This window comes from Rhinoderma darwinii, chromosome 2, assembly GCF_050947455.1.
Source record: "Rhinoderma darwinii isolate aRhiDar2 chromosome 2, aRhiDar2.hap1, whole genome shotgun sequence".
In the NCBI taxonomy this organism is placed as follows: domain Eukaryota; kingdom Metazoa; phylum Chordata; class Amphibia; order Anura; family Rhinodermatidae; genus Rhinoderma; species Rhinoderma darwinii.
The window spans coordinates 49349373-49361704 of NC_134688.1; the positions used below are offsets into that span (position 1 = coordinate 49349373).

General features: G+C 44.2%; 1 protein-coding gene across 6 annotated transcripts in view; it reads right to left on the minus strand.

Annotated features, from left to right (window-relative positions):
• Positions 1-2759: 2759 nt before the first annotated feature.
• SGCG (sarcoglycan gamma) overlaps positions 2760-12332 on the minus strand; it is a 279818-nt gene continuing 270245 nt past the window's right edge. For all 6 annotated transcript variants that reach the window (XM_075850001.1, XM_075850000.1, XM_075850004.1 and 3 more), the window contains exons 7-8: positions 7888-8011; positions 2760-3546 (exon numbers count right to left, since the gene is read on the minus strand). In XM_075850001.1, the coding sequence (XP_075706116.1) occupies positions 3370-3546; positions 7888-8011 (301 nt within the window). In that variant the 3' untranslated portion in view covers positions 2760-3369. The remainder of the gene's footprint in view (positions 3547-7887; positions 8012-12332) is intronic.

Consider the following 12332-nt stretch of genomic DNA (forward strand, 5'->3'; position numbering starts at 1 on the left):
GAACATTTGTGAGACGCAGAACAACTGAAAAGATGCTGGAAGAGTGCCTGACGCAATCTGTCAAGCATGGTGGAGGTAATGTGATGGTCTGGGGTTGCTTTGGTGCTGGTAAAGTGAGAGATTTGTACAAGGTAAAAGGGATTTTGAATAAGGAAGGCTATCACTCCATTTTGCAACGCCATGCCATACCCTAGCACTTGATTGGAGCCAATTTCATCCTACAACAGGACAATGACCCAAAGCACACCTCCAAATTATGCAAAAACTATTTAGGGAAGAAGCAGGCAGCTGGTATTCTATCTGTAATGGAGGGGCCAGCGCAGTCACCAGATCTCAACCCCATAGAGCTGTTGTGGGAGCAGATTAACTGTATGGTACGCAAGAAGTGCCCATCAAGCCAATCCAACTTGTGGGAGGGCTTTCTGGAAGCATGGGGTGAAATTTCGTCCGATTACCTCAGCAAATTAACATTTTTTTAATTAACAGCTAGAATGCCAAAGGTCTGCAATGCTGTAATTGCTGCAAATGGAGCATTCTTTGACGAAAGCAAAGTTTGAAGGAGAAAATTATTATTTGAAATAAAAATCATTATTTCTAACCTTGTCAATGTCTTGACTATATTTTCTAGTCATTTTGCAACTCATTTGATAAATATAAGTGTGAGTTTTCATGGAAAACACAAAATTGTCTGGGTGGCACCAAACTTTTGAACGGTAGTGTATATGATAATGTATACTTATTTTTTGGATATCGTAAGATTGTATTGAAGTGGTATCATAACAAATTGTATAAATTAACCCCTTAGTGACCAGCCTATTTTAGGCCCTAATGACCAAGCTACTTTTTTTGTTTTTCTATAGTCACATTCAAAAGCTATAACTTTTTATTTTTCTGTCAACATAGCTGTATGAGGACCTGCTTTTTGCAGGATTAGTTGTACTTTTTAATGGCACCATTTTGGGGTACATATAATTTTTTATTAACTTTTATTAACTTTTTTCGGGGGAATAGAAAAAACCCTCAAATTCTGCCATTGTTCTATGCATTTTAAATTAACGCCGTTCACTGTGCGGCGTAAATAACACAATACCTTTATTCTATTGGTCGGTACTATTACGACGATACCACATATGTATAGTTTTTTTTATGTTTTACGACTTTTGCACAATAAAAACACTTTTGAACTAAAATTATTTGGTTTTGCATCGTCACATTCCAAGAGCCGTCATTTTTTTATTTTTCCATCATTGTAGTGATTTTTTGGGTTTGTTTTTTGCGGGACGAGACATAGTTTTGATTGGAACTGTTTTGGGGTACATGGGACTTATTGATTAACTTTTATTACCTGTTTGGAGGGCAATGGAAAAAGAATAGCAATATCGCCATTGTGTTTTGTGTTTTTTTTACGGTGTTCATCTTGCGGTTTTCAATTATCAATTATCTTTATTGTTTAAGTCATTATGGTCGCGGCGATACCATATATGTGTACTTTTATTTTTTTTTTCCACTTTTCTAAATAAAACCACTTTTTTATGGGAAAAAAATGGTTTTATTTTTTTTTACTGCAATTTTTATTAATAATTTTTATTTCACAGTTATTACTTATTTTTTTGGGTCCCACTAGGGGACTTTACTATGCGATCTTTAGATCGCTGCTATAATGCTTTGGTATACTTAGTATACCAGAGCATTATTGCCTGTCAGTGTAAATCTGACAGGCAATATATTAGGACGTGCCTCTGGCAAGTCCTAATAGGCATATGCTCAGGGCAAACCTGGGGGCTTTTAACAGGCCCCCGGCTGCCATGGCACCCCATCGGCGGCCATCGATTGCATTTGCGTGCCGCCGATGGGTGACAGAGGGAGCTCCCTCCCCCTGTAAACATTTTAAATGCCGCAGTTGCTATTGACCGCGCCATTTAACAATTTCAACTGCCGCGATCAAAGTAAACTTCGATCGCGGTCATTGGAGCAGGAGCCCGGCTGTCATCAGACAGCCGAGCCCCGGGCCCAGCCTGCACGGGACACCCATACAGGACTTAGATTGGGCCGCCATTAGTGACTGCCATGAAAAGGCGTATTGGTGGTCACTAAGCGGTTTAACCAATTCAAGAAAAAGTAAAGGGTTAACACATCTGATAGGCTTCGTTCAAATATGTGCTAGGGTTTACCGTTCTTCTGTTCCGTCACAGGAACGGAACAAAGTAAATCAGAAGCACATGAGCCATCGCATGAGAAACACTAACAGCGCCTGACGGAACCCATTAATTTCCATCTGGCTACCATCAGAATATCCGTTATTTTATTGGAAGAAATGGAACAGCATGCTGCGCTATTTTTTCCAACATTTTAACCGAATCTGCAACGAATGCTCCTAATGGAGACTACACAGACATGAACATAGTCTAAGTCTGAATAGGGTATAATATAAGGGGTTTGAACAGGGGGTCAGGTGCACTATTTGTGATTCAAGGGTATTAGGTTGGGAATGTTTTTGGGGTGTGACCTATATAAAGGGTTGGGGCATATGCCTGGAAAAATAATGGGCCTTATTCTGTACTATAGTACAGCACTAAAGCTGTCTAAGCCAGTATGAGCTTCAAATACGGGCGTGAATGCATCTAACGTAGGGCTAGTGTGACCACAAATATTGCCAGCTGTTACCCTGAAAATACAAAAATAGTCCATTATATACATGCAGAACTTTAGCAAAAACTTTGGTGAGGTATTAGGAAAAATTTAAATCTATTACCAAATCGTAACAAAACAGTGTGTTTATTGTTTTACCAGCATATTACCTGTTTCTTCAAATGCCAATTGAAGGACTTAAAGATTACACATAGAAAATTTACAACCCAATATAACACACAATAAAAACAGCAAACCATATGAGATATATTATTGCAGTACAGGTTGCATAGTATATTGCTGGCACCAATTCATTTTTTAGATATTGGAAACAGGTCATTAAGATCAAATTAATAGAATAATGCATACTATAAGCAGAAAAAGACTTGAATTTGGAGAAAAAGTTAGAATAGGTTTCAATTAATTACCCAGTTCAACAATCACGTCACCGTTCAGTGACGCGACAAAATACTTCATATAAGGTGGCCGAGCTCCAGAAAAACTCCAGCCCATATTTTTTAATTTTAGCCAAAGACAAACCGATGACGATTAATTTCCAAGTCAAAATGAACTTGTGCTGTTTTACACCGGCTAAAAAAATATTTTAATATTCTTCTTAAAATTGTGTTTTGAAATACAAATTTGCATCCCACGTGTTTTATGATTTTAGTATCTAAATCCTTTCAAGTCACCAGTTGATATAAAATTCACATCTATTATCCAGTGGCCTAGAAAAGTCCTTCATTGACAGTCTCGGCTGTATTCCCGGCAAGTGGATTTTGATGCCGCTACCGACAGATACAGTTTTCCATCTGGACAGACACATATTTCATAGAGTTCCTGAGAGCTGTCAGCTGAGTTAGATTTTGTACCTTGAGGCAGTTTGGGTAAAATAATTTTTTCAGCATCCAGCACTACCTGTGTTACAAAGAAAACAAATGTTACTATAGGAATCAACATATTAATTGTGTGTTTGCAGATAGATTATTACAGAATATTAAATTTTTTAACCCCTTCATGCCCAAAATATATTCATGTCCTTTAGGCAAGTGCATCACCGTTACTTAAACGGCATATTGAAATCGCTGTCACTGTCAGATTTAAAAAGTGGTGCTGAATATATGCCCCAGACATGTGCAACAGAATGTAAAAAAAAAAAGATCACTGCGTGGTATATACGTGGTGAATACGTGTATTCAAAAGCATATTATAGCGACAGATAGCGGTCAGGCTTATGACAAAACACTTTTGGCATACATCTGGCCAATAGAGGTCTATGAACACGTTAGACGTATACATTGGATGCATTTTCTAGTGCACATATAGTGCCCATATGTCTTGTGAACTGAACCATAGCCTGATCTGATTGAGGGAGTTAAAATTATCAGTAACTTACAAAATAGGTACATCCAAAAATCACTATAACACAATGTATTTAAAGAACAAACTGTATGAACCTATAAGGATAGATAGTCAGAATTAAAGCCATGGCTATAATGTTCAGATCCACATCTTAAATAAAAAAAAAAAAATCCACCCACTTTACATAGGTGTCATGCACCCATTAAAGGAATTTTCCAGCCACTAAAAATGTATGGCCTATCCTCAGGATAGGCCATCAATAGCTGATGGGTCAGGGTCCAACTTTCGGGACCCCCGCCGCTCAGCTGTTTAGAAGGGGCTGCAGCGCTCATACAAGCCCTGCTTCCCCTTCATTTCTTCTTGCTCACTGTGAATCATTGACACACATTTATTGGCACAGGTATTGCAACTTTTTCTCCCATTGAAGGGAATTAGAGAAAAGGCTGCAATATATGTGAATCGCCGCTAAATGCGTGGTCGACGACTCACAGTGAGCAAGAATAAAGGGGAAGCAGCGCTCTTACGAGCGCTGCAGCCCCTTCAAAACAGATGATAGGCTGGGGTACCGAAAGTCAGACCCTGACCCATCAGCTATTGATGGCCTATCCTGAGGACATCAGGCCTGTAGATTCAAAACAAAAACAAAAACATTTTTTTTTTTCACATTTAAAGGGATATTCCTATCTGCTAATGGTATAGCATATCACTTGGATCTACAAAAAAATACTGATCGGTGGGGGCCAAACCTGTGGGACCCCTGCTTATCTGGAGAATGAAGAGACAGGAGGTCACTTAGGCTTTTCTCCTGCACACTCCCAGCCACCAATTGTACAGCCCCAATTAATTAAATGCTTATAAGGGTTGTCCCAGGAAGGACATATATCCCCTATCCCTGCCACTCCATTCAATGTCTATGAGGGTTGAGAGAAACAGCAGGGTGCTGTACTCGACTGTTTCCGTCAGCCCCAAAGACATTTAATGGAGCAGCAGGGCGCATGCAGGACCACCACTTTATTCAAGCTCCTCTTCACAGTGGTCGTGCAGGACCCCTGTCCTAGTGATTGATGGGTCCCACCAGTGGGGCCCCCAGCGATTAGACATTTATCACCTATCCTGTGGATAGGTGATAAATGTTCTCCACATGACAACTACTTTAAGCTTCGCTGTGCAGGTAAATACTATGAAAGAGCCACAGTGCTTACGGTGGGGCAGTCGGAGCTCCATATGCCGTCACTTACTAATGGTGAAAAAACCCTTTAATTATACACTAAATTACTTTTCTCTCTTTCTTTTTATGCCTCATTTAAAGAAGGCTATAGTGGCCTCCTATAGGGGGCTATGAAGTCCAAAAAACATATGCAACTCAGAAACCAATGATTCCTGGTGGTATACGTTGTGCAGCGATCACATGACCAGTAGGGTTTCTTCAATATAAAGTATGCCAATTGCCGGCATGCAACATATTTCTGGCCAGAAAAGTTCAAGAACGTATAAAAGTTTATGATGCTTAGGTGGGTGAGAAAGACTTTGTACCGAGACAGGTGACTGACAGCTTAGTGCACTGTTTTAAAAGCAAGAACTGGACTCATTGGACTTTCCTCTGAAAGCATTTTTTTTCTAGGCCATTATAAATAATGACATTTTAGCAGGCGATATCCCAGTGTGACTTCTGCAGGGCTTCATAATGGCCACAATGCTATTATTTTGCAGTGTGAACATAAAAAGTGTCAAGTGCCTTGTTCATCCTGGAAATGATTGATGGGTTTGTAGAGAGCTCGGGAATGATTTACTCTATATCAAGTAATGGCATATATTTTGGTAAGAAAACTGTCTACATGGAATTGTGTATTATAATTAATAGAGGGATTAATCACTATGGATAATTGAGCCAAGCAATGAATATGGTAATCACATGTAAATGTGAACATTAAATTATTTCCTAAATTCTTGCCTCCTTTTCTGATACACATAGTAGATGCATTTTAAAAATACTTATTTATTAACTTTTATTTATTTTCATTTATTTATTTAGGACCACAATAATCTACAGCGTAGTTCTCAGTATGTATTACTCGGGTCCAGTACCCAGTAGGACATACAATCTAAACTCTAAATGCAAACAGCGGCTCTGATTTTGGTGGACCAAGAAAGTCTATGTATCATATGAATGGCTACCATCTAATACTACATTTCTCCTTCAGCACCTCCTACATGAGAGATTTTTGGCCAGATGGAGCTTACCGCCAGTTTGACCTCAGTATAAAAAGGACTTGTCATGATGGCAACTCCTTTTAAGTTCACCCATGGCACTTTTTCAAAACCTATAGATTAAGTCCCATTTGTATAGGACAGTGGTTCCGAACCAGTGCCACATGTAACTCGTGACTCCCAATTGTGTGGCTCCTGGTAAGAGCCCTGAGTTATGCACTTGCTACAATATGATATCCACATTGACAATATTACAGTTATATAATAACCTGCACCCCCCCCCCACACACACACGGTACCAATTTGGATGGTGCAATGCTTATTTTCCACAGTAAGACATGCAGTGTTGCCTGTACCACCTTCTTTACTGCAGCCAATCTGTAGTTGAAGATTTATAGACTGAATGCTTGAAGCTCCTTCTGCTTGCCAATGCGCATTTGCCAAATTCCACACTGAAATATTTATACAGTATGCAAAATAATGTAAGTTCATGTTTTCGTGTGTCTCCATATTGGCTATTTCTCTACACCATTTCTGAGGTGAATATGGCTCCTGACCACCATTCACAGTTGAATGTGGCTCACAAGGTGCAAAATGTTGGATACCTCGGGTATAGGATGATTTCAAAGATGGTTGATCATAAAAGTGAAACAGCAAAGACATCAACTCAAGCTGCACAGAAGAGGGTGGTGATAAACTACGACCTGTGCTTCATATTAGTAATATACAATAGTGTCAGAAGATAAGCACCTCAAGTCTGAAGGAAATGTGCTTACTTTGAGGAATACCTAAGAATTGCCTATTAGAGTTAAAGCGGTTATGTAGGGACCGAAAATTATTAGCGGTGTACTCAATGAAGTATGTGAGAACACTCGCTAATATACAAGGGATTATCAAAAAGTATTGGCAGTGTACTCACTGCAGTATGTGAATACAATCGCTAATATACATTCCGGTCCCCCGTCGCGCGGATTATGTGATTTTAATAGATTTTTATTGCGCTGGCGGGGGACCAGAAGTCTAGTTGCAAAGTCTTCCTTGATGATGACATGATTTTTTGTCATGTGACCAGCCCCGCTGTACTCCATGTAATCGCTGTACTACTGCTACAAGCGAGTACATGGACTACAGCGGGGCCGGTCACATGACAAAGAGTCGTGTCGTCATCAAGGAACACTGTGCAACTAGACTTCCAGTCCCCCGCCAGAGTGATAAAAATCTATTAAAATCTCATAATCAGTGCGACGGGGGACCGGAATGTATATTAGCGATTGTATTCACATACTGCAGTGAGTACACTGCCAATACTTTTTGATAATCCCTTTAATGTCTGGCCGATTATTTCCACAATAAGAGAAAAGTTGATCATTGACCAAATCACATGGAAAAAAATTCACAGAATTCCTGAACATGTCATTCGAGCTTGTATATGAAGACTTTATATAGAAGGTGGAACATTCAGCACACTAGCGGGAGATGTGGGGGAAGGGAGGTCTCCCTTCCTTGGAACAATATGGTTCCATTGCTCAAGTAAAGTGCAGATGTCTGGTAAATAACCTACCCATCCATTTATGACAAAGTGTCCTCTGCTTTCAGATGACCCCCCCCCCCTTGTACCTGCTGGACCGAGTTCCCAACTTTTGCAACTAACCTCGTTCAATGTCTAAATTATCTATGAAGATTACAAACCATTCCATCGCTGCTGTGTAATTTAATATCCCTCCGTGAAATAGCCTCAATTTCTCCAGTCTGAGCCTTGATATAAACTCCTTTCGGGGCATCCATGCTCAAGGATCGCGTAGGTGACTCCAGTCTGAAAGATTAATAAGAAATTATATATGAATCTATAGCTGTGTCTACCCTTACTTTTTCTTAAATCACATATAGTTATACAATTTGTCATGGAGCCAGTAAAAAAATTAATACATTAAACATATACGTTTGTTTTGAACATTTGGGTCTATGGGTGACGGATGACCAATAGTAATGTATCCATGTGATCACAGAATAGACTAAACATGGTGTCAGTCATGTGACCCACCACCCACACATCATGTGACCATGGCATTCCTGTAACACTATCCAAGTATCTAACAAGTGAATAATATTTTACTGAGGAGTAAAAAGTAATTCTAATTACTCATCATGTATTTGGTGTCTGTGTAGGAGCAGCTCTTACATTGTCTCCTCTCTATGTCGTGTTTTTTGAAACATTTTATTTACAGCTATGGATAAATTACACAGGACTAATCTGTGGGCTATACCATTCTACTGTGATAGGGGCCTACTACACTGTTATAAGAAAATTATGTGAGCAAAATTTCTAATACATTTATAGTAGAAAACTGTATGATTTCCTATTCTATACATAAACAAATTTTTTTAAAAAGTGGACAACCCCTTTAAGTCTTATGGTAGGCTCCAGTGCTTTGGATTTCCTCTTTTTGTCAGGTACTGCCACGTGGAAGGTCAAACAAGCACAAAGGACAACAAGTGGTGCAGGAGATTTACATCAACTATCAATGTATGTTCCTGGCTTTACAAGTGTAGATAAGAGTAGTGGGTCAAGGATACAGCCACACATAAGAGGGCTGTTGACAAAATACTTGTACATATAATGGCAGGAAGGAGGTGAAGGGAAAGTGAGCCCTAATCTACCCACCGCCCTGTCCCTGCCTACTTGCAACGACCCGCCCTAGGCGACGGGGTACAACTGGGCGGCGGTCCCTACGCTGTCTAAGTGCACGGGAGAACAAACAGGGAACACGCAAGGGAAGGGGCAGTAGCCCACGGAACGCCGCGAGGAAACGGAGCGGTGAATGAGCAGTCCGGACCAGGATGAAGTGGAGTATACCCAAGTGAGCACGGAGGAGGAAGCAAGCCAGAGGCAAAGCAAAGCAGGTTAAGCGGAACTGCAGCAAGGCAGAAGCACGGCAGAAGCAGGCTGGAGCAAGCAGCAGTGGGGCCAGGAATCCAGAAGAATTACAAGCACTGAGGAGGAGAACAAGGCAGGTAATAAAGGACAGGGGGCGGAGCTAACTCCGACTGACCAGGCCGCGATAGGCTCTCCCACTCCTAAGCCTGCCACCCTGGTTGGTGGGAGATGGTGTCAGTCGAACAGGTCTGGCCTCAGGTGTGGATTGATTAAACCCAGGAGTATACCTAGACGTAGTACCTGGCTGATCCCTAACAGTACAGTTGGCAGATGTTTCTCCTGAGCTTCCCATAAGCCCTCAGGCTCGCTAGCCACCTCTGACATCGGCTTGTCTGGTGGTAAACTAGTCAAAATCCAACATGCCCAATCCTCGTGTCCTCCTACATCTGCTGGGACAGTCAGGAGGCCTTCATACACATGACATTGCCATTGACATTAGTCGAATGTGTATGGGCAGCATAAGGCTGCCTATAAAGTCAGAAAACAGCTATTAAGAATCAACAGCAATGATGTAGCAAAGTGATCAATCATGCGATCACTCATGTGATCATCACAATTATCACGACTAATACCAGAAGTATGTACTGTATTATATACAAAACTCAGATTAAGTGATGGAGAAATGAATTGCCTTCAACTTAATAGGTTGATAGAGATTATTTAAGAGTTGAGTATATAAGAGAGATATAAAAGTTGAGTCTTTAACTTGGCCCAAGTCATAGTGATATCACAATGTGTCATACACGGCCTTGCATAGGTCTGGAAGCCCTCAGGCGTATTAGCCGCTGGGCTCATGACTGTGCGGCACAGCGGGGGTTAAAGGGTTAACAGGCAGGCCAGGGCGGGTAGAGCAGGGAGCAGCGTGTGTAAGGAGGCGTGATGGGGACATAGGGACCCGCCCCTATGGGCGTTCCGGGGGCGGGCTGCGGGCGGGGGACCCTCCCTTCATGGCAAGGGTTCTTAAGTCAGCGGAGGGCGGACATCTTCCTCTTCTGGCCGTTTTCTTGTCCACGGTGGTGAGTAAACTTACCTCGGGAACATGAACCGGCAAGAGTTAGAGGAAATTATCCGCTTTCGCCTGCATAGTGAGGGTTCGGTATGGCTGCAGTCTCTGTTAGACGAGACCGTGGCACCCGAACTTCCTGGAAGCAGTCAGCTCCCCGCGAGGCGTTCTGGGCGTCGCTCTAGGCCGCCAGTGCGGTTGTCCCCCTCCGGTACCCAGCGAGTTCGGGCAGAGGCCCCTAGTCGGGTGGCGCAGGCACAGTTAGGTCCCGCGCAGCAGCTATCGCAAGACCGGCAGGAGGACGTGATCCCCCCGTCTCCAGGCCCGGCTACTTCCACTGGACTGGGAAGGGCTCGGCCTAGGGCAGCAGCACGGCCGCCATTGGGGTGTACACAGGCTAATCCGGCAGCGACTCTCCTTCCAACAGGTCGTGGGATGGGAACTAGAAGCAGCACCAGAGGGTCAGTCCCGCAGCACATCCCACCTAGCGCTGCTACGGGAGGGTGGCATGAAACGTCACCCCCCCATTGGATGTGGCGGACAGCGATTCAGTAGGTGACAGTGAGGAGGACTTCTTTCACTGCGGGCAGGATCCCCCAAGAGTGATGCAACCGGCACCACTACCGCCGCCTCTTCCCACGACTACTGTGGATGCACTGGTCGTTCCTGCTGCCGGGGGTTCTAGTCTTGCGGCTACGGACGTTATTGAGCGGGCGTCGTCAGTCAGCTCAAGGGGCACCAACAGGACTAGGCGATCCCGCTCCCCCTCCAGGTGCAGCAGTCGGCGATCGCGTCGTAGACGGACTCTTTCATCCTCAAGTTCTGGATCGTCGAGCTCTTGCACTGGGTCGTCCCATCAAGGCAGGCGCCGCAGCCATGACGGGCGTCGCCATAGCACACGGGCGTCCGGTCGCCGAAGGTCCGCGAGCTCAAGGATGGGAGAGGTGCCAGTAGCATCCTCTGCACCTGCCCCTCCCCCACCGCCGCCTTCAACGGCTCTGGTCCCAGCGCCAGCTTCTGGACGCAGTGAGTATGATTGCCTTCGGGCTTGGGGTTCGGGGGCTACATCTGATGTTGAAATTGTGAATTTGTTGCGATCCCTGTTGGCGGGTGGGGCGAACGCCATCCCCACCCCGGCACCGCTGGAGGTACCAAAAACGCTAGTGGAAGCGTCTACGTCTATGACCGGCCCTTCCTTACCCGCCTTCAGGGATACGTATTTTTGCGGGATTCCCCCCCTTGGAGCTCATTTATCTGATGATACCCGGGAAAAAATAGCGCGTAATGAATACGTGGATATTTGGTCCCTGGTGTCTGTGGACTCGGCTACCGTCGACAGGGAACGTCGTTTTGAAAGAGGGGTCCCGACCAAGCCCAAAGTAGCGAGAACTTTTAACAATTGGGTACAGGCGTTTGCGGTGTTAGGATGCGTAGCTTCTCAGAATAACCCGGGAAAATCATTCCAGCTTTTCGTGTATTTAGATACGGTTTTTAGTGCTTATAAGTCTCATGGGGGTACGGCCTGGTGGCGTTATGATGAGGAGTTTCGCAGGCGCATGTCACAAAAACCGGAGGTGGGTTGGGACACTAAGGCAACGGATGTGTGGCTCAGACTTATGATGTCACAACGCCCCTTTCAGCCCGGGGCCCCTTCCCCACCAGCATTTGCAGCCGCGGGGGCCGGGGCCCTCAACAGTAAGCGCAACGGGTCCTGCTGGCTTTTCAATGAAGGACACTGTAAATTTTACGCTTCCTGCAAATTTAAGCACGAATGCTCATCCTGCGGCGCCGCCCACCCAGCCGCGCGGTGCAATCGACGGAGCGCTCAAGGCCCACGTCCCAATAATACGGGTAGGATCGAGGACCCCAATCCGCGTGTTAGAGATGTTGCCATGGCTAGACCGGTACCCCAAGATGGGGGAAGCCGCCCTGCTTAGGACTGGTTTTTCATTTGGTTTCTTTATCCCTTTCGTTTTCAACCCGGCGCCCCCTTTTTTCGGGTAATTTAAAATCGGCGTCCGAGTTCCCGGAGGCCGTCAGGGCCAAGGTGGACAAAGACGTGGAGTTGGGCCGGATGGCTGGCCCCTTCTCGGTCTTACCATTCCCTAACTTACGGGTTTCCCCTTTAGGCGTAGTTCCCAAGAAGGAGCCCGGCAAATTCCGTTTAATACACCACTTGTCATACCCCAAGGGGCG